Raw genomic sequence first — 18,867 nt, forward strand, 5'->3', positions numbered from 1 at the left:
ATCAGCTACTTAAAGAATACGACTCCATCAGCAGTCTCCTCAACTAAAGAAAATCTATCTAAAAAAGCTAAAAAATCTAAAGAAAAACTAAGAAAACCTCAAAAAAAGAAAAAAAAAGTGGAATACTTAAATTTTGAAAATGCAAATTTTCACATTTGCTTTCAAAGTAGAATGTACACTTACTAAAACAGCATGGGTGCAACGTATGTGTACAAAGATATGTGTTCACTTACAAAACAATGTGCCAATAACAGATTCGAATGAACACTTTTAAATATTTATGTACATAGCCATCAAAGTTAAAATTTACAAAGTTGAATGTACACTTACAAAGATGTACAATAACAAAGTTACAATTTATAAAGCTGAATGTACACTTATAAGGATGTATGTACACTTAGAAATTTTTATGTGCCTTTTTAATACAGAGTTGAATGAACAATTGTAACAAAGCTGTACATAGAAAGATGAATGCACTCTTGAAGTTGAATGTACTTACTGACCACTTAAACTTGTTATATCCATCTCAAAATTTGTAAAGAATATTCTCCACTGTCTCAACCTTGATTAGCCCTGCATGCGAAAGTCATAATACTTATTTAATCTGAAAAGAGCATATCAGGAGAATATTTCTTTTATTTTGCAATCATGTGTATGATTACTGACCTAATAATATACATGGAAAAATTACTCCGGTCTGATTGGTTAAGATAAATGCAGTTTTCAGGTAATTCAGTGCAGAAGAGAATTAATTCAGTGCAGAAGAGGGTTAATTCAGTGCAAAGCAAGTAACAAATCAGACATTCTGATTGGTCGATAATCAAAGAAACTCACAGATAAGCAATCAAATGCGAGCCTTGCATGTCGCAACAAAATTTGAAAATTTGAAATTTGCGAGCAAGACAAAGGCCGTCGCTTAAAGTAGGTTTTCTTTCCCCATCGCACCTGAAAAACAGCTCAAACAACAAAAACACTGTAAAAAAATGCGACTTTAACTGCGACTTTTACTGTTACTTTTACTGCCACTTTTACTGCCACTTTTACTGCTACTTTTACTGCCTCTTTTACTGCTGCTTTTACTGCTACTTTTACTGCTACTTTTACTGCTACTTTTACTGCTGCTTTTACTGCTACTTTTACTGCTACTTTTACTGCTACTTTTACTGCTACTTTTACTGCTACTTTTACTGCTACTTTTACTGCTACTTTTACTGCTACTTTTACTGCTGCTTTTACTGCGACTATTACTGCTACTTTTACTGCTACTTTTACTGCTACTTTTACTGCTACTTTTACTGCTACTTTTACTGCTACTTTTACTGCTACTTTTACTGCTACTTTTACTGCTACTTTTACTGCTACTTTTACTGCTACTTTTACTGCTACTTTTACTGCTACTTTTACTGCTACTTTTACTGCTGCTTTTACTGCGACTATTACTGCTACTTTTACTGCTACTTTTACTGCTACTTTTACTGCCTCTTTTACTGCTGCTTTTACTGCTACTTTTACTGCTACTTTTACTGCTACTTTTACTGCTGCTTTTACTGCTACTTTTACTGCTACTTTTACTGCTACTTTTACTGCTACTTTTACTGCTACTTTTACTGCTACTTTTACTGCTACTTTTACTGCTACTTTTACTGCTGCTTTTACTGCGACTATTACTGCTACTTTTACTGCTACTTTTACTGCTACTTTTACTGCTACTTTTACTGCTACTTTTACTGCTACTTTTACTGCTACTTTTACTGCTACTTTTACTGCTACTTTTACTGCTACTTTTACTGCTACTTTTACTGCTACTTTAACTGCTACTTTTACTGCTTCTTTTTCTGCTGCTTTTACTGCGACTTTTCCTGCTGCTTTTACTGCCGCTTTTACTGCCGCTTTTACTGCCACTTTTACCGCCGCTTTTACTGCCGCTTTTACTGCCGCTTTTAACTCTACTTTTACTGCTCCTTTTACTGCTGCTTTTACTGCTGCTTTTACTGCTGCTTTTACTGCTGCTTTTATTATTACTTTTACTGCTACTTTTACTGCTACTTTTACTGCTACTTTTACTGTTACTTTTACTACTACTTTTACTGCTACTTTTACTGCTACTTTTACTGATGCTTTTACTGCTAATTTTACTGCTACTTTTACTGCTGCTTTTACTGCTACTTTTACTGCTACTTTTACTGCTACTTTTACTGCTACTTTTACTGCTACTTTTACTGCTACTTTTACTGCTACTTTTACTGCTACTTTTACTGCTGCTTTTACTGCTACTTTTACCGCTGCTTTTACTGCTACTTTTACTGCTACTTTTACTGCTACTTTTATTGCTACTTTTACTGCTACTTTTACTGCTGCTTTTACTGCTACTTTTACTGCTACTTTTACTGCTACTTTTACTGCTCCTGTTACTGCTACTTTTACTGCTACTTTTACTCCTACTTTTACTGCTACTTTTACTGCTACTTTTACTGCTACTTTTACTGCTACTTTTACCGCTGCTTTTAATGCTAATTTTACTGCTTCTTTTACTGCTACTTTTACTGCTACTTTTACTGCTACTTTTACTGCTACTTTTACTGCTGCTTTTACTGCTACTTTTACTGCTTCTTTTACTGCTATTTTTACTGCTACTTTTACTGCTACTTTTACTGCTACTTTTACTGCTACTTTTACTGCTACTTTTACTGCTACTTTTACTGCTACTTTTACTGCTACTTTTACTGCTACTTTTACTGCTACTTTTATTGCTACTTTTACTGCTACTTTTACTGCTGCTTTTACTGCTACTTTTACTGCTACTTTTACTGCTACTTTTACTGCTACTTTTACTGCTACTTTTACTGCTGCTTTTACTGCTACTTTTACTGCTACTTTTACTGCTACTTTTACTGCTACTTTTACTGCTACTTTTACCGCTGCTTTTAATGCTAATTTTACGGCTACTTTTACTGCTGCTTTTACTGCTACTTTTACTGCTTCTTTTACTGCTATTTTTACTGCTACTTTTACTGCTAATTTTACTGCTACTTTTACTGCTACTTTTACTGCTGCTTTTACTGCTACTTTTACTGCTACTTTTACTGCTACTTTTACTGCTACTTTTACTGCTACTTTTACTGCTACTTTTACTGCTGCTTTTACTGCTGCTTTTACTGCTACTTTTATTGCTACTTTTACTGCTAATTTTACTGCTACTTTTACTGCTACTTTTACTGCTACTTTTACTGCCGCTTTTACTGCTGCTTTTACTGCTGCTTTTACTGCTACTTTTACTGCTACTTTTACTGCTACTTTTACTTCTACTTTTACTGCTACTTTTACTGCTGCTTTTACTGCTGCTTTTACTGTTTCTTTTACTGCTGCTTTTACTGCTACTTTTACTGCTACTTTTACTGCTACTTTTACTGCTTCTTTTACTGCTACTTTTACTTCTACTTTTACTGCTACTTTTACCGCTGCTTTTACTGCTGCTTTTACTGCTACTTTTACTGCTACTTTTACTGCTACTTTTACTGTTTCTTTTACTGCTGCTTTTACTGCTACTTTTACTGCTACTTTTACTGCTACTTTTACTGCTTCTTTTACTGCTACTTTTACTTCTACTTTTACTGCTACTTTTACTGCTTCTTTTACTGCTACTTTTACTGCTACTTTTACTGCTGCTTTTACTGTTTCTTTTACTGCTGCTTTTACTGCTACTTTTACTGCTACTTTTACTGCTACTTTTACTGCTTCTTTTACTGCTACTTTTACTTCTACTTTTACTGCTACTTTTACCGCTGCTTTTACTGCTACTTTTACTGCTACTTTTACTGCTACTTTTACTGCTACTTTTACTGCTACTTTTACTGCTACTTTTACTGCTACTTTTACTGCTACTTTTACTGCTACTTTTACTGCTACTTTTACTGCTACTTTTACTGCTACTTTTACTGCTTCTTTTACTGCTACTTTTACTTCTACTTTTACTGCTACTTTTACCGCTGCTTTTACTGCTGCTTTTACTGCTACTTTTACTGCTACTTTTACTGCTACTTTTACTGCTACTTTTACTGCTACTTTTACTGCTACTTTTACTGCTACTTTTACTGCTACTTTTACTGCTACTTTTATTGCTACTTTTACTGCTACTTTTACTGCTACTTTTACTGCTACTTTTACTGCTACTTTTACGGCTACTTTTACTGCTGCTTTTACTGCTAATTTTACTGCTACTTTTACTGCTACTTTTACTGCTGCTTTTACTGCTGCTTTTACTGTTTCTTTTACTGCTGCTTTTACTGCTACTTTTACTGCTACTTTTACTGCTACTTTTACTGCTACTTTTACTGCTACTTTTACTGCTGCTTTTACTGCTAATTTTACTGCTACTTTTACTGCTACTTTTACTGCTGCTTTTACTGCTACTTTTACTGCTACTTTTACTGCTACTTTTACTGCTGCTTTTACTGTTTCTTTTACTGCTGCTTTTACTGCTACTTTTACTGCTACTTTTACTGCTACTTTTACTGCTTCTTTTACTGCTACTTTTACTTCTACTTTTACTGCTACTTTTACCGCTGCTTTTACTGCTACTTTTACTGCTACTTTTACTGCTACTTTTACTGCTACTTTTACTGCTACTTTTACTGCTACTTTTACTGCTACTTTTACTGCTACTTTTACTGCTACTTTTACTGCTACTTTTATTGCTACTTTTACTGCTACTTTTACTGCTGCTTTTACTGCTACTTTTACTGCTACTTTTACTGCTACTTTTACTGCTACTTTTACTGCTACTTTTACTGCTACTTTTACTGCTACTTTTACTGCTACTTTTACTGCTACTTTTACTGCTACTTTTACTGCTACTTTTACTGCTACTTTTACTGCTACTTTTACTGCTACTTTTACTGCTACTTTTACTGCTACTTTTATTGCTACTTTTACTGCTACTTTTACTGCTGCTTTTACTGCTACTTTTACTGCTACTTTTACTGCTACTTTTACTGCTACTTTTACTGCTACTTTTACTGCTACTTTTACTGCTACTTTTACTGCTACTTTTACTGCTACTTTTACTGCTACTTTTATTGCTACTTTTACTGCTACTTTTACTGCTGCTTTTACTGCTACTTTTACTGCTACTTTTACTGCTACTTTTACTGCTACTTTTACTGCTACTTTTACCGCTGCTTTTAATGCTAATTTTACGGCTACTTTTACTGCTGCTTTTACTGCTACTTTTACTGCTTCTTTTACTGCTATTTTTACTGCTACTTTTACTGCTAATTTTACTGCTACTTTTACTGCTACTTTTACTGCTGCTTTTACTGCTACTTTTACTGCTACTTTTACTGCTACTTTTACTGCTACTTTTACTGCTACTTTTACTGCTACTTTTACTGCTGCTTTTACTGCTGCTTTTACTGCTACTTTTATTGCTACTTTTACTGCTAATTTTACTGCTACTTTTACTGCTACTTTTACTGCTACTTTTACTGCCGCTTTTACTGCTGCTTTTACTGCTATTTTTACTTTTATTTTTACTGCTACTTTTACTGCTGCTTTTACTGCTACTTTTACTGCTACTTTTACTGCTACTTTTACTGCTACTTTTACGGCTACTTTTACTGCTGCTTTTACTGCTAATTTTACTGCTACTTTTACTGCTACTTTTACTGCTGCTTTTACTGCTACTTTTACTGCTACTTTTACTGCTACTTTTACTGCTGCTTTTACTGTTTCTTTTACTGCTGCTTTTACTGCTACTTTTACTGCTACTTTTACTGCTACTTTTACTGCTTCTTTTACTGCTGCTTTTACTTCTACTTTTACTGCTACTTTTACCGCTGCTTTTACTGCTAATTTTACTGCTACTTTTACTGCTACTTTTACTGCTACTTTTACTGCTGCTTTTACTGCTGCTTTTACTGCTACTTTTACGGCTACTTTTACTGCTGCTTTTACTGCTAATTTTACTGCTACTTTTACTGCTGCTTTTACTTTTATTTTTACTGCTACTTTTACTGCTGCTTTTACTGCTACTTTTACTGCTACTTTTACTGCTACTTTTACTGCTGCTTTTACTGCTACTTTTACTGCTACTTTTACTGCTACTTTTACTGCTACTTTTACTGCTACTTTTACTGCTGCTTTTACTGTTTCTTTTACTGCTACTTTTACTGCTACTTTTACTGCTATTTTTACTGCCACTTTTACTGCTGCTTTTACTGCTGCTTTTACTGCTTGTTTTATTGCCAATTTTGGAGCGATTTTTACTGTTACTTTTACTGCTACTTTTACTGTTTGTATTACTGCGACTTTTGCTGTTACTTTTACAATTACTTTTACTGCGACTTTTACTGCGACTTTTACTGCTACTTTTACTGCTGCTATTACTGCTGCTTTTACTGCTGCTTTTATTGCTACTTTTACTGCTACTTTTACTGCTACTTTTACAGCTACTTTTCCTGCAACTTTTACTGCTTTTTTTACTGCTACTTTTACTGCTTCTTTTACTGCTACTTTTACTGCTGCTTTTACTGCGACTTTTACTGCTACTTTTACTGTTATTTTTATTGCTACTTTTACTGCTGCTTTTACTGTTAGTTTTACTTTTACTGATACTTTTACTGTTACTTTTACTTTTACTGCTGCTTTTACTGCCACTTTTACTGCTACTTTTACTGCTACTTTTACTGCTACTTTTACTGCTACTTTTACTGCTACTTTTACTACTACTTTTACTGGTGCTTTTACTCCTACTTTTACTCCTACTTTTACTGCTACTTTTACTGCTACTTTTACTACTACTTTTACTGGTACTTTTCCTGCTACTTTTCCTGCCACTTTTACTGCTACTTTTACTCCTACTTTTACTGCTACTTTTACTGCTAATTTTACTGCTACTTTTACTGCTACTTTTACTGCTACTTTTACTGCTACTTTTACTGCTGCTTTTACTGTTTCTTTTACTGCTACTTTTACTGCTACTTTTACTGCTATTTTTACTGCCACTTTTACTGCTGCTTTTACTGCTGCTTTTACTGCTTGTTTTATTGCCAATTTTGGAGCGATTTTTACTGTTACTTTTACTGCTACTTTTACTGTTTGTATTACTGCGACTTTTGCTGTTACTTTTACAATTACTTTTACTGCGACTTTTACTGCGACTTTTACTGCTACTTTTACTGCTGCTATTACTGCTGCTTTTACTGCTGCTTTTATTGCTACTTTTACTGCTACTTTTACTGCTACTTTTACAGCTACTTTTCCTGCAACTTTTACTGCTTTTTTTACTGCTACTTTTACTGCTTCTTTTACTGCTACTTTTACTGCTGCTTTTACTGCGACTTTTACTGCTACTTTTACTGTTAATTTTAATGCTACTTTTACTGCTGCTTTTACTGTTAGTTTTACTTTTACTGATACTTTTACTGTTACTTTTACTTTTACTGCTGCTTTTACTGCCACTTTTACTGCTACTTTTACTGCTACTTTTACTGCTACTTTTACTGCTACTTTTACTGCTACTTTTACTACTACTTTTACTGGTGCTTTTACTCCTACTTTTACTCCTACTTTTACTGCTACTTTTACTGCTACTTTTACTACTACTTTTACTGGTACTTTTCCTGCTACTTTTCCTGCCACTTTTACTGCTACTTTTACTCCTACTTTTACTGCTACTTTTACTGCTAATTTTACTGCTACTTTTACTGCTACTTTTACTGCTTCTTTTACTGCTACTTTTACTGCTACTTTTACTGCTACTTTTACTGCTTCTTTTACTGCTGCTTTTACTTCTACTTTTACTGCTACTTTTACCGCTGCTTTTACTGCTAATTTTACTGCTACTTTTACTGCTACTTTTACTGCTACTTTTACTGCTGCTTTTACTGCTGCTTTTACTTCTACTTTTACTGCTACTTTTACCGCTGCTTTTACTGCTAATTTTACTGCTACTTTTACTGCTACTTTTACTGCTACTTTTACTGCTGCTTTTACTGCTGCTTTTACTGCTACTTTTACGGCTACTTTTACTGCTGCTTTTACTGCTAATTTTACTGCTACTTTTACTGCTACTTTTACTGCTGCTTTTACTGCTACTTTTACTGCTTCTTTTACTGCTGCTTTTACTTCTACTTTTACTGCTACTTTTACCGCTGCTTTTACTGCTGCTTTTACTGCTACTTTTACTGTTACTTTTACTGTTACTTTTACTGTTACTTTTACTGTTACTTTTATTGCTACTTTTACTGCTACTTTTACTGCTGCTTTTACTGCTACTTTTATTGCTGCTTTTACTGCTATTTTTTCTGCGACTTTTTGCTGCTACATTTAGTGCGACTTTTATTGCTACTCTTACTGCGACTCTAACTGCGACTTTTGGGCGACTCTCACGGCGACTTTTACGGTTACTGTTACTTTTATTGCGACTTTAACTGTGACTTTTAGGGTGAATTTTAGTGCGACTTTTAGTGCGTGTTTTAGTGCGAGTTTTACTGCTACTTTTACTGCGACTTTTACTGCGACTTTTACTGCTCTTTTTAGTGCGACTTTTACGGCGAATTTTATTGTTACTTGTACTGCGACTGTTACCTCTACTTTTGCTGTGACTTTAATTGCTACTTTTAATGCGACTTTTACTGCAACTTTTAATGCGACTTTTAGTGTGTTTTTTAATGCTACTTTTACGGCAACTTGGACTGCTGCTTTTTTCTGCGACTTTTACTGCTACTTTCACTGCGACTTTTACTGCGACTTTTACTGCGACCTGTACTGCTGCTTTTACTGCTACTTTCATTGCGACTTTTACTGCGACTTGTACTGCGACTTTTACTGTGACTTTTATTGCGACTTTTAGTGCGACTTTTAGGGACGTCAGAGACAAGAATGTGTAGACTGGTGGATAGAGTATTTTGAGAATTTAAGAGATTCTGGTTTGGACAACGATGCAAGCGTTATACAACGAGAATGTTTGACATTCTGTTTTATGGATTTGATTGAAGTTGAGCTCAACAGAATTGCCGGCGCTGGAGAAGAACCTTCATAGAATCCGGCCATCTACCGATCTGGAATGTCCTTCCGGAGAGCCAGATATTCTGTACTTTCTTCAGGAGCTGAAAGATCCGGAATATTATTCTACCCCGATTGATATGGAGCTATGGAGGAAATTGAAATTGCCGAGAATATGTGCGCAACGCGACCTCGAGAGAAAGAGTAAAAAAGCTGACGTTTCGAGCGTTAGCCCTTCGTCAGTCGCTCTGACGAAGGGCTAACGCTCGAAACGTCAGCTTTTTTACTCTTTACGGTGGCTAATTTACGTTTTCAACCCAGTTGTTAACACTAAATTACCTGCTATACTCTCCCACCGACGCAGCACCACAGTTTCTTTAGAAACTTACCCCTTCACTCGAGAGAAAGAGTGTTGTCCCGCCTTTAGGGAATTGGCAGAAACGCCAATGTAAAACGAGAGACTTGACACGCCCTCTACAATTGACAAGGCTCGCCAAGTCACGCCTCTGAACACTTACGTAACACAGATCGAAGTAACTTTTAGGTATGAATACGTCATATGCTGGAAATCCACTCCTAAGCATCGTTTTCACTACATTTCTGTCAAGCCTTTACCACCTTTTCGTTATGTTCTCGTGGATATTCTTTTTATCTCGGTGCTTTGAGAATGCGTTTTTGATAAAATTCACCAGTCTCTACTTTGAGAGTGAGGCTTGGGGTGAAATTAGTTACTCTGGCGTCCATATGTAGAAGGGATTGTCGTAAGTTATGTCTTTTCGTTGCTCAAGCATGGGCGGCCTCACATCACAGAGTTGCCCTCTGTGCCTGTCTATTCGGTGAGGATAGCTTTCGTACCTTTCAAGAACCGAAAGTCGCGGTAAAAGAAGCGCCAAAAGTAACAGTAAAAGTCGCAATAAAAGTAGCAGTAAAAGTCGCATGAAAGTCACAGTGAAAGTCGCAGTGAAAGTAGCAGGAAAATACAAAATGATGTGTGTTCCCTATGGGGTTCCGTAACCGGCCACTCTCGCGCGCGCTGTTGAAATTCTACCAAGAATCAGGCACGCAATGAGATAATTTTCTCAACTTTTAATAGAACGCTTAATTTTCATAAGCTTTAACTTAACTTTTCTCTAAGATCGCCAAGATTTAATAATACCCCGGGACGGCGCCGTACCAAATCCAGTGTAAAAGGAGAGTTATTTCTCTTTGAAGGAGAAATGAGAGTTATTCTATTCTGACCAATGTTACGGCCTTACCAGTATGCATTCTTCGCTCTGTTGGTAGTGCGAAGGTGTTCTTGACTTCGCTGGTATTCCCTGTTCGGCCCTTCTTTCCCCTCTTGTACGCGTTGGCCACATTCACTCTCGATTCTGATTGATCCACGAACTGCAGTAAATAATAGTCGTGATACGCATACGCTCTCCTCTCCAAGGACCTCTTGGGGGGCTTTTCGAAAAATGCCCAAGGAAGGTAATGATTGCAGGCACAAATAAAAATCAGACATTTCATCTAAAAAAAACAAAAAAAAACGCAACTTCGTTTGGCGTTCAACGCACATTTACAAGAGAGTCTTTGTGAAAAATGAAAGAGGCAATGACACGTGAATACTTAAAGCTTTTGCCGAGGGGTAGTGGGTTCGTAAATAATTATTTGTTATCTACCGGTAGTTATTTTTCTGTTGTTGCATTGTCCCAATTTTCTGCCATAGGTCAGGTGTTGGGAAAAGCGTTTTTCAATGCGGCTCATTAGTGTTATCAATAGGTTTATCTGATTTAAGAGCGCACGATTGTTTCTATTCATGCAGTCCCAGTTGTGCGGAGCATGTATGACCAAATGGGACAACATCTATTGTTGGTAGATAATTAGGAGTTCCTATGTTTGATGTCCATTGTTTCATTAGTCCATTCGGCAAAATTCATTGTTGTGTTGTATCGGTTGCATCTTGTGTTGTAGCGGTTGTGTTGTGTCGGTTGCATAAAACAGAGAGTTTCTCCGTTGGTCCAAGCTAATTTTTTCTGGTATCGTTTTTCTCCTTGCAAATATAAAAATAATTTTATCAAAGTTTCAAATTGGCCTGTGTCTTTCGATCGCGTAAGAAGAAAGGGTTTGGAACAAAGCTTGTATCAGTTCCTATCAAACATCAAATGCAACATTTAAAAGCATGTGACTGAAAAGCATAGCTGATATCCCGATCGCTCATTTGTAGCTTGAAGCTACAAATACAACTCTTATTACGAGTTACTCTTTTTGTTGTCTCGTTGCTTCTGCGTTACTGAAATGTTTTTTTCTTCTTGTTTCGTTAGAGCAATTTTTTCTGACGATTGTCTGTAGCTTGTCACTCGTGGAAAGTCCATTGGGAAACGAAACATTTGTAATTCCCTTTAGAGTCTAATTAAACTGCAAATTTTGTTACATGAATACCTTGCCTCCGCCGTCAGTAACCGTGTCGCTATTATTCTTCAGGCAAACTGTAACTGAAGGCGGGGTTATCATCTGTTTAATTAGTAATCTGTACTGATATTGAGATAAGTGCCAACCCTTGTGGTGTTTTCAACAGATGTAGTAAAAACTTTAAAATCGGATTTCTTTTAGATTCTTTTATTTATTGATTGATTATGCCCTTAGCACGTTTTACGAATTGGGAGTTTTTCCGCACAGATGTCTTATCATCCATTTGAATTTTATCTCGTTTCTTTCCTTTTTATTTTTCTTTACTTTTTGAAAGAGGGTCTTAGTCATTTGCCTGAATTAATCTTATTTCAGAGCATTTCCGATTGCAGAAACGTTGAAGTTCTTTGTCTTACGAAATCTGCCTCCTGGAATCATTTGGCAAACTTTAAGTTACTTTTTACACCTTAGTTTTTTGCTTTGTTTCCCACGGGGATGCCAATTCTCTGAGTGTGATTTGTGATTTCTTTTGGGATATTTTTATCAGTTTCAGGACAATAGCTTTAATCAGTGCTGTGTTTCGTGATGTTTTGTCGAGTGCCTAATTATCCGTGTCAAATTCTCTTCTTCAGTATTTTCATTTACTTAAAATGTTAGAGATCCTAGTTTGCCCACTGGATATATTATTTCTTTTCTTTCTTGCTTGCTTTGAAAGGACGGAAATTCCAGGAAATTCAACAAAAGTTTCAGAATAGTTTTGACCCATGCATGACAGCATGATTGCACAATTCTCCATGACATGTGCGATGACGTCATTAGTAACATCCCCCTCTAAGCATTTCGAATAAAACTCTCCTACTACCCAATACCGGCCTCTTTAATCGTGGTTCTCAGAGAGGCGAAGGTATGTATTGGTGACACGATTTTATTTCGATTTTATCCATCTCAATCTCGTCTAGATGATAGCCATCAGGGCCTGTTTTGTAAAGAGAAAGTTTCAGTATTCGTTATTTTTCCGTCATAAACAATCATTTTGAGGTTTTTCTAGCCTTTCGAACAGAAAAGAGTTGAGCGTTTTACCCTTTACCGTTGCACACTCGTCGATCTAGTTTATGGCGATGTAACCTCGGCGTTTCTGATGTGTTCAAGGCCTTAAATTTTCAAATTATGAAGTCGATTTCAAAAACGGGTAGCCTAACGTATGGTTTACAGCCGTTTCAGTGAAAAAAATCTGGGAAGGCGCTATCCTTTGTTGAAATAAAAATGGCGAATCGTCTATCTTCAACACGTGATGTGTCGCTTCAAAGGGAGATTTTGAAGAAAAAGGAACTGTTCGCTTTCATTTCTGTGTAAGTGAATCTCATCGGGTTATAATATAATATTTTAACTTTGAATATAACGCTTACTCGGCGCTTAAGTGTTGAAAGCCATGTTTCACTTCTTGCTGTCTCAGATCATCTCGTCTAAGAGTAGCAAATCCAAGGCGCAACAATGGCAAAGGAAAAGACTCATATCAACATCGTTGTCATCGGTCACGTAGATTCTGGAAAATCTACTACCACTGGCCATTTGATCTACAAATGCGGTGGAATCGATAAACGAACCATCGAAAAGTTCGAGAAGGAAGCCAACGAGGTGAGTTTCAGTAACGTTCCTTGTAATCATAACTCCAAAAGAGGAAGAAGGAAAAAAATAAAAAAGGAAAAAAGTTTGTGATGGCCATTTTTGGCTAAAATATGGGAACTGCGTGTTAATTTGTTTTCCCCGGCAGAAAATTTCAATTTGTCACTTACTTTGGCCTTGCCCGTGCCCATTGAAATAAGATCAAGTTAATACATTTGTCTTCCCAAGATAGGATTAAAATCAGTAAAAGTTCGCTCTGACAAAGATAGTGGGCTGACAATTTGAAAGCTGAAAATTTTGGACCTGGTAAGTGTCCTGATAAGTTCCCTCCCTTCTTTGTGGGCCTTAGTGTCTTTTTGGGAGAGGAAGTTACAATTACTCTTTGATCTGAGTTAAATGGGGCAATCATCTCATTATGTAATTGAGAGTGTGCACAGAGAGTGAGTAAGTTAAGCTGAAGCTTATTGGAAATCTGGGCTTATTTGTAAATATCAGTGTGATGGAGTATGCTATGGAACTTGCTGGCTATGCCTACGATAATAAAGTTCACCTTCTTAAGGTTAGAGTGGATTGTTGAGCACTTAAATTCTGATGTAAAGGGGGAGGGGGATATTAGACCATTCACTGTGAGTCAATTTGCTTATTGTACCTCAACCTCTTAAGACATCCAAAAGAGAAATGTTAGGGAAGACCACATATGATTCAATGTACTTCTTTATTTTTAAACATTAGATGGGAAAAGGCTCCTTCAAGTATGCCTGGGTGCTGGATAAGCTCAAGGCTGAGCGTGAGCGTGGCATCACCATTGATATTGCCCTCTGGAAATTTGAAACTGAAAAGTATTATGTCACCGTCATTGATGCCCCAGGACATCGTGACTTCATCAAGAACATGATTACCGGTACTTCACAGGTAAGACTTGCTTTTTTACTAATTAGCTTGCCCATAACAGAAAAAGACTGTGTGTGGTATATCTAGGATACATGAGATCTGGTAGAACAGATTTTTGTTTTTGTTGGATTTGATCAACTTGCTCTAAACAAGAATGTAGGGTGTTGGCAAACAAATGATGGTGAGATTTCTGAGAAACAGAAGAAAATAGGACAACATTTTACATTCAAGTCTTGTTCCACTGTCTCCTTGGAATTTCAGAGCCTTTTGTGCTTTATGTTGTGCAAAGGAAGGGGTATAGGATACAGTCTTGGCCTTAACCCTTTCACTCCCATGAGTGATCAAGACAGAATTTCTCCTTACGTTATCAATACAATATCAAGCAGACTAGTGATGAGAATAAAGAAAAACATCAGATAGGGGATTATTGGTTGATCTAGGACTAAATTCCCTGAACTAACATTATGAGAAGGGTATGGCTGACAGTGAAGAGAATTACTCATAAGATCTTGGGAGTGAAAGGGTTAACACCTTAATTTTATTCAGAATTTTGCCATCAACTTCTCTTTAGTAAATAAAATTGAAATCATGTAAAGGTTAAGAAACCCTGTAATGGTCAAAATGCCCTTTCCCAATTGTATCAAGTAAGAATTAGTTCCCCTTCAACTCCTTCCCTTTTTCATTAGAGTTGATTAGAACAGTTCTTTTTTTTCATTTGAAACTCATTTTGCTGTTCAACTTTCAAGGCTGATTGTGCTGTATTGGTTGTTGCTGCTGGTACTGGTGAGTTTGAAGCTGGTATCTCAAAGAATGGCCAGACCCGTGAGCATGCCCTTTTGTCGTACACTTTGGGAGTGAAGCAGCTTATTGTTGCTGTGAACAAGATGGACACCACTGAGCCCAAGTATCATGAGGGGCGTTTTAATGAAATTCAAAAGGAAGTCAGTGGCTATGTGAAGAAAGTTGGCTATAACCCCAAAGCCGTGGTATTTGTTCCCATTTCTGGTTTCCATGGTGATAACATGTTGGAACCAAGTGAGAATGTATGTATTTTCTTACTGATCATTAATTCTTAAACCCTTTAACCCCTAGGATGACTAACATCTAATTTCTTCTCACAATATCACCCTTAAAGAAATCATTAAGGTAATGAGAATGAAGGGGATGATCACAAGCTAAAGAAGCTCTTCATTGTTTGATGAATTCTCCTTGTCAGAACCCTAAGAAATGTCAAGGGATTAGTATGGAGAATATGCATACTGATGTTAGGGAGTGAAGGGTTAAACTGTCTATTTTGGGTGAAAATTGTAGATGGTTTCTTGTTAACACTGCAGGTTTGTTGCTACTGTAACATTAAAAACTCAGTGATACTTTAAAGGAAGTCTGTAAGGATCTCAAATAGCATCTTCATTTGAGGTTATACCTTTGTTGGTTTTCTTCAAACCTCAGCTAATGGTGAATCTGGCCAAATATTAAGTTTGAGAGATCTGTGTTTCTGTCCTGGATAGAATCTCTTAATGCTGCAATTTCTTACATTTTGGGGTGTTTTTCTCTATGGATTTAGATGCCATGGTTCAAGGGATGGAGCATTGAGAGAAAAGAAGGAAATGCTTCTGGGAAAACCCTCTTTAATGCTTTGGATGCGATTTTGCCCCCGGAGCGGCCCACCAAGAAAGCCCTCCGCCTGCCATTACAGGATGTTTACAAGATTGGAGGCAAGTTATTTCCTCGTTTTATGCATGTTTTATGATCTAGTAAAGTCAGACTTTTTGCTTTGTCACAATCTTCTGCCATTAATTTCTTTGACTTTAGACTTTCTCTTAGATTAGCCTCTAAGGGGTTCCTCTTTTTGGCAGTTGCATGAAGATCGTCATTTCCCAGTGTTTTGGGAAATATGACAGAAAATTTACTACTTTTGCATGGTGCAATACATGATGCCAACAAAAAACAAAAATTATGTCCAAAACTTCTGCATTATTAGACCTTTTACTATTTGGTATTGGTTACTGGTCTTCTCCTCAAGATTTTGTCTTTTTTTCTTACAACAAATTTAACTTGGATGGTTTCTTTAACTAAAAGGCTAAAAACAAAATTTTGAAATTTTTTGATCAGATTTTGTTGATGGTAATCCTAACTTTAGGGGTAGTTAGCATGCATTTTCTCCTTATGATATCCATACATTATCCAGGAAACTCTTAATGGAAATTTGCATTTCAGGTAGTTTTGTAGAACAGAGCAACAAAATGACTGCTCTTTTTTTTTCCCTTTTGCTTGAAAAGAAAAAAGAAAATCAATTTACAAGCAGGGATGATTTTTTTTTGTTGGTCACAAGTTTCCCAGTTTTTGTATGGGTTGTTTTCATCTTTCTTGTACTACTTATGCAATGGATACAACTCACAGATAACAACTCCCCAAGCATTGGATATGTTTCACAGATAAGGCCTAAGGATGTATTTCACAAACTTAATATGAAAGAAAGAACTTGGAATTGAAATGTGGAATAATAAATCTGTTATTCAATGGTTCTACATGGTGAACATTTTGCTTATTGCCTTTTTTTTTTTTTTCTTTTTTTCCTTCACCCCCTTAGGGGCTCTGGGAAAAAAATCACAACTTGCCAATCATTGTCACATATTATATATGCAAATAAAGGTGTACATTTAGAAGACTGGTAGACCACATAACTTTTTATTGTAGTAAGCAAGATGGCTGGCTTTTTTTTCTGGAGATTCAAAAGGATATCTTAAGGCTTAATTCCAGGGTTTCAGGGGAGAAAAGCAAATTGTGACCAAAGGAAACTATGAAGCATGAGTGTTTTTTAATGCAAATCTCACTTCAGCCTCAGACCATTAAAATTAAGTTGAAAATTGATAAGTCTTACTATATGACCCCAAACACAGATTGCCAGTTAACCTGCCAAATTTTTTTCAAGTTACCATGTTGACCAAACTGGTCTAAACTAGGAGCCTTGTTCAGATGAATATTTACCTAATTTGAAAATGGAATGAAGCATTATCTTAAGTTGTGGCTTGGTGTTAAGCAATTGTTAATTTTCAACCCACTCTTAGGTATTGGAACAGTGCCAGTTGGTAGAGTGGAGACAGGCATCCTGAAGCCAGGCATGGTGGTGACATTTGCTCCTACTGGCCTGAGTACTGAAGTAAAGTCTGTGGAAATGCACCATGAAGCTCTAACAGAAGCTCTTCCTGGTGACAATGTTGGCTTCAATGTGAAGAACGTGTCAGTAAAGGAAATAAAACGTGGCAATGTTGCTGGTGATACCAAAAATGATCCACCAAAACCAACCAATTCCTTTAATGCTCAGGTACAGAATACCGTCATTCTTTGGATTATTTCTCTTCTGTAAGAAGTACTAGTTTTGAGAGTGGTAAACTTGGGACAGAACAGCCTTGTGTTTATTTTTAGGTAGTTCTGCAATTTACATTACAATTTTAAAGTGTTCTTGCATCCCTATGAAATGTATATGTGAAAAATCCTCATGAAACTTGTCACAGATCTTTTGTTCCAGAGACAAAGGTAATATCCTAAAATTGGCTAGCTGTACTTCTTTCCCTTTTAACCCTGTAACCCCTTAGAACGATCAGCATCTAATTTCTCAGTACAATATCTCCCCTGAATAAAACATTTGGGTTGTAAGAAAAGAAGGTAATTATCACCAACTAAAGAAGTTCTTGATTGTTTGACAAATACTCCATGTCAGTAGCAAAGAAAGGGGTATGGAGAAGAGCCTGAGAAATATTGATGCTGATGTTGAAGGGTGTTGAGTGGTAAGGGTCATTTTTGTCCCATTGTCCATGCGGTTTCTCCCATCAAGGCAGTGCGTTTTAACGTTAACTTTTTGTTCCATATTGGTAGGTCATTGTCCTTAACCACCCAGGAGAAATTCATGCAGGCTACAGTCCAGTGCTGGATTGCCATACTGCCCATATAGCTTGCAAATTTGCAGAACTGCTTGAGAAGATTGATCGTCGTTCCGGCAAGAAGTTGGAAGACAACCCCAAAATGATCAAGTCAGGAGATGCCTCCATAGTTAAGATGATACCATCTAAGCCTATGTGTGTGGAAAAATTCTCAGATTATGCTCCGCTGGGACGCTTTGCTGTACGTGACATGAAGCAGACAGTGGCTGTGGGCGTCATCAAGGATGTGGATAAGAGCGAAGTCGCTGGCAAAGTGACAAAGGCAGCTCAAAAAGCTACCGGCAAGAAAAAATGAAATTCAGTACACCATCTCAATTGCAAAAGACTTCTCCGCTTACAAGTCAATCATGCTGTAGTAGTTGAATGGCTCCTTTCCTATCTATTTCATCGCAAGTCTGTGCGAAGGCGGAGACTGTTTTAATATGTGAAGGTTAAACGTGTACTTGGTAGAAATAAAATTAATAAAACGTTCTGTTGTAGGTGGAGTGTGTTCTGTTTTTTCAATTATGATTTGAACGAAGAAACCCCCTTGTGGGTGTGGCATTGAATCAAACTAAGGTAAACTCTTTTTGTATTTACGAGCAAATAGTGCAAACACAAGGTGTGTGCGCAAACACGCAGATGATGAATTACTCGAGCTCTGCGTTAACCCTTATCAGCGTACTTTATCATGGGTCGTGGACATTTTCCAAGAAGTGTTCCCTTCCTGAATACTAGACTATGAATCCATGGCCGTTCGTTGGTTATGAGATAGAAAACGGCTCAAGGCCATGCCAAACGTACACGTAGAAATGGTTTTCACCTCTATCACCAGGAGAGACCTTAGCCCTTTAACTCCCATCAGTGATTAAGACATAATTTCTCCTTACAATATCGTCACTGAATCAAGCAGACAAGTGAGGAGAATAAAGAAGAAATCTCAATTAGGGGGCTACAAGTTGATTCAATACCAAATTCTCTAAACTGAAATGATACGCATTTTATGGCAGACATTAGGGAGAACTACTAATGAGATCTTTGG

At 36.7% G+C, this 18,867-nt stretch overlaps 2 protein-coding genes across 2 annotated transcripts; one reads left to right on the forward strand and one right to left on the reverse strand.

Annotated features, from left to right (window-relative positions):
- Window positions 1–1,348: 1,348 nt before the first annotated feature.
- LOC136280679 (streptococcal hemagglutinin-like) lies at window positions 1,349–8,791 on the reverse strand (the record flags this gene model as incomplete). Its single annotated transcript, XM_066166323.1, has 4 exons — window positions 8,683–8,791; window positions 6,121–6,875; window positions 4,622–5,944; window positions 1,349–1,507 (listed from the first exon to the last, which is right to left on the reverse strand). Coding segments are annotated over exons 1-4 (2,346 nt in total), but the record flags the coding sequence as incomplete, so codon positions are not given.
- A 3,451-nt stretch (window positions 8,792–12,242) lies between these two features.
- On the forward strand, window positions 12,243–18,325 carry LOC131794650 (elongation factor 1-alpha). The gene is made up of 7 exons (XM_059112181.2): window positions 12,243–12,295; window positions 12,845–13,026; window positions 13,747–13,926; window positions 14,652–14,948; window positions 15,470–15,620; window positions 16,974–17,230; window positions 17,782–18,325. Exons 2-7 carry the CDS (start codon window positions 12,883–12,885, stop codon window positions 18,139–18,141), a joined length of 1,389 nt encoding a protein of 462 aa, XP_058968164.1. The 5' UTR covers window positions 12,243–12,295; window positions 12,845–12,882; the 3' UTR covers window positions 18,142–18,325.
- Window positions 18,326–18,867: the final 542 nt, after the last annotated feature.

Source organism: Pocillopora verrucosa, chromosome 5, assembly GCF_036669915.1.
Source record: "Pocillopora verrucosa isolate sample1 chromosome 5, ASM3666991v2, whole genome shotgun sequence".
Lineage (NCBI taxonomy): Eukaryota > Metazoa > Cnidaria > Anthozoa > Scleractinia > Pocilloporidae > Pocillopora > Pocillopora verrucosa.

Bases quoted from the DNA above. Each gene is read 5' to 3' on its own strand.
- LOC131794650 (XM_059112181.2), top strand. From the start codon at position 12,883: ATGGCAAAGGAAAAGACTCATATCAACATCGTTGTCATCGGTCACGTA. The intron at 13,027-13,746 runs GTGAGTTTCAGT...TTTAAACATTAG, and splicing joins TCGAGAAGGAAGCCAACGAG to ATGGGAAAAGGCTCCTTCAA. The intron at 15,621-16,973 runs GCAAGTTATTTC...ACCCACTCTTAG, and splicing joins GGATGTTTACAAGATTGGAG to GTATTGGAACAGTGCCAGTT.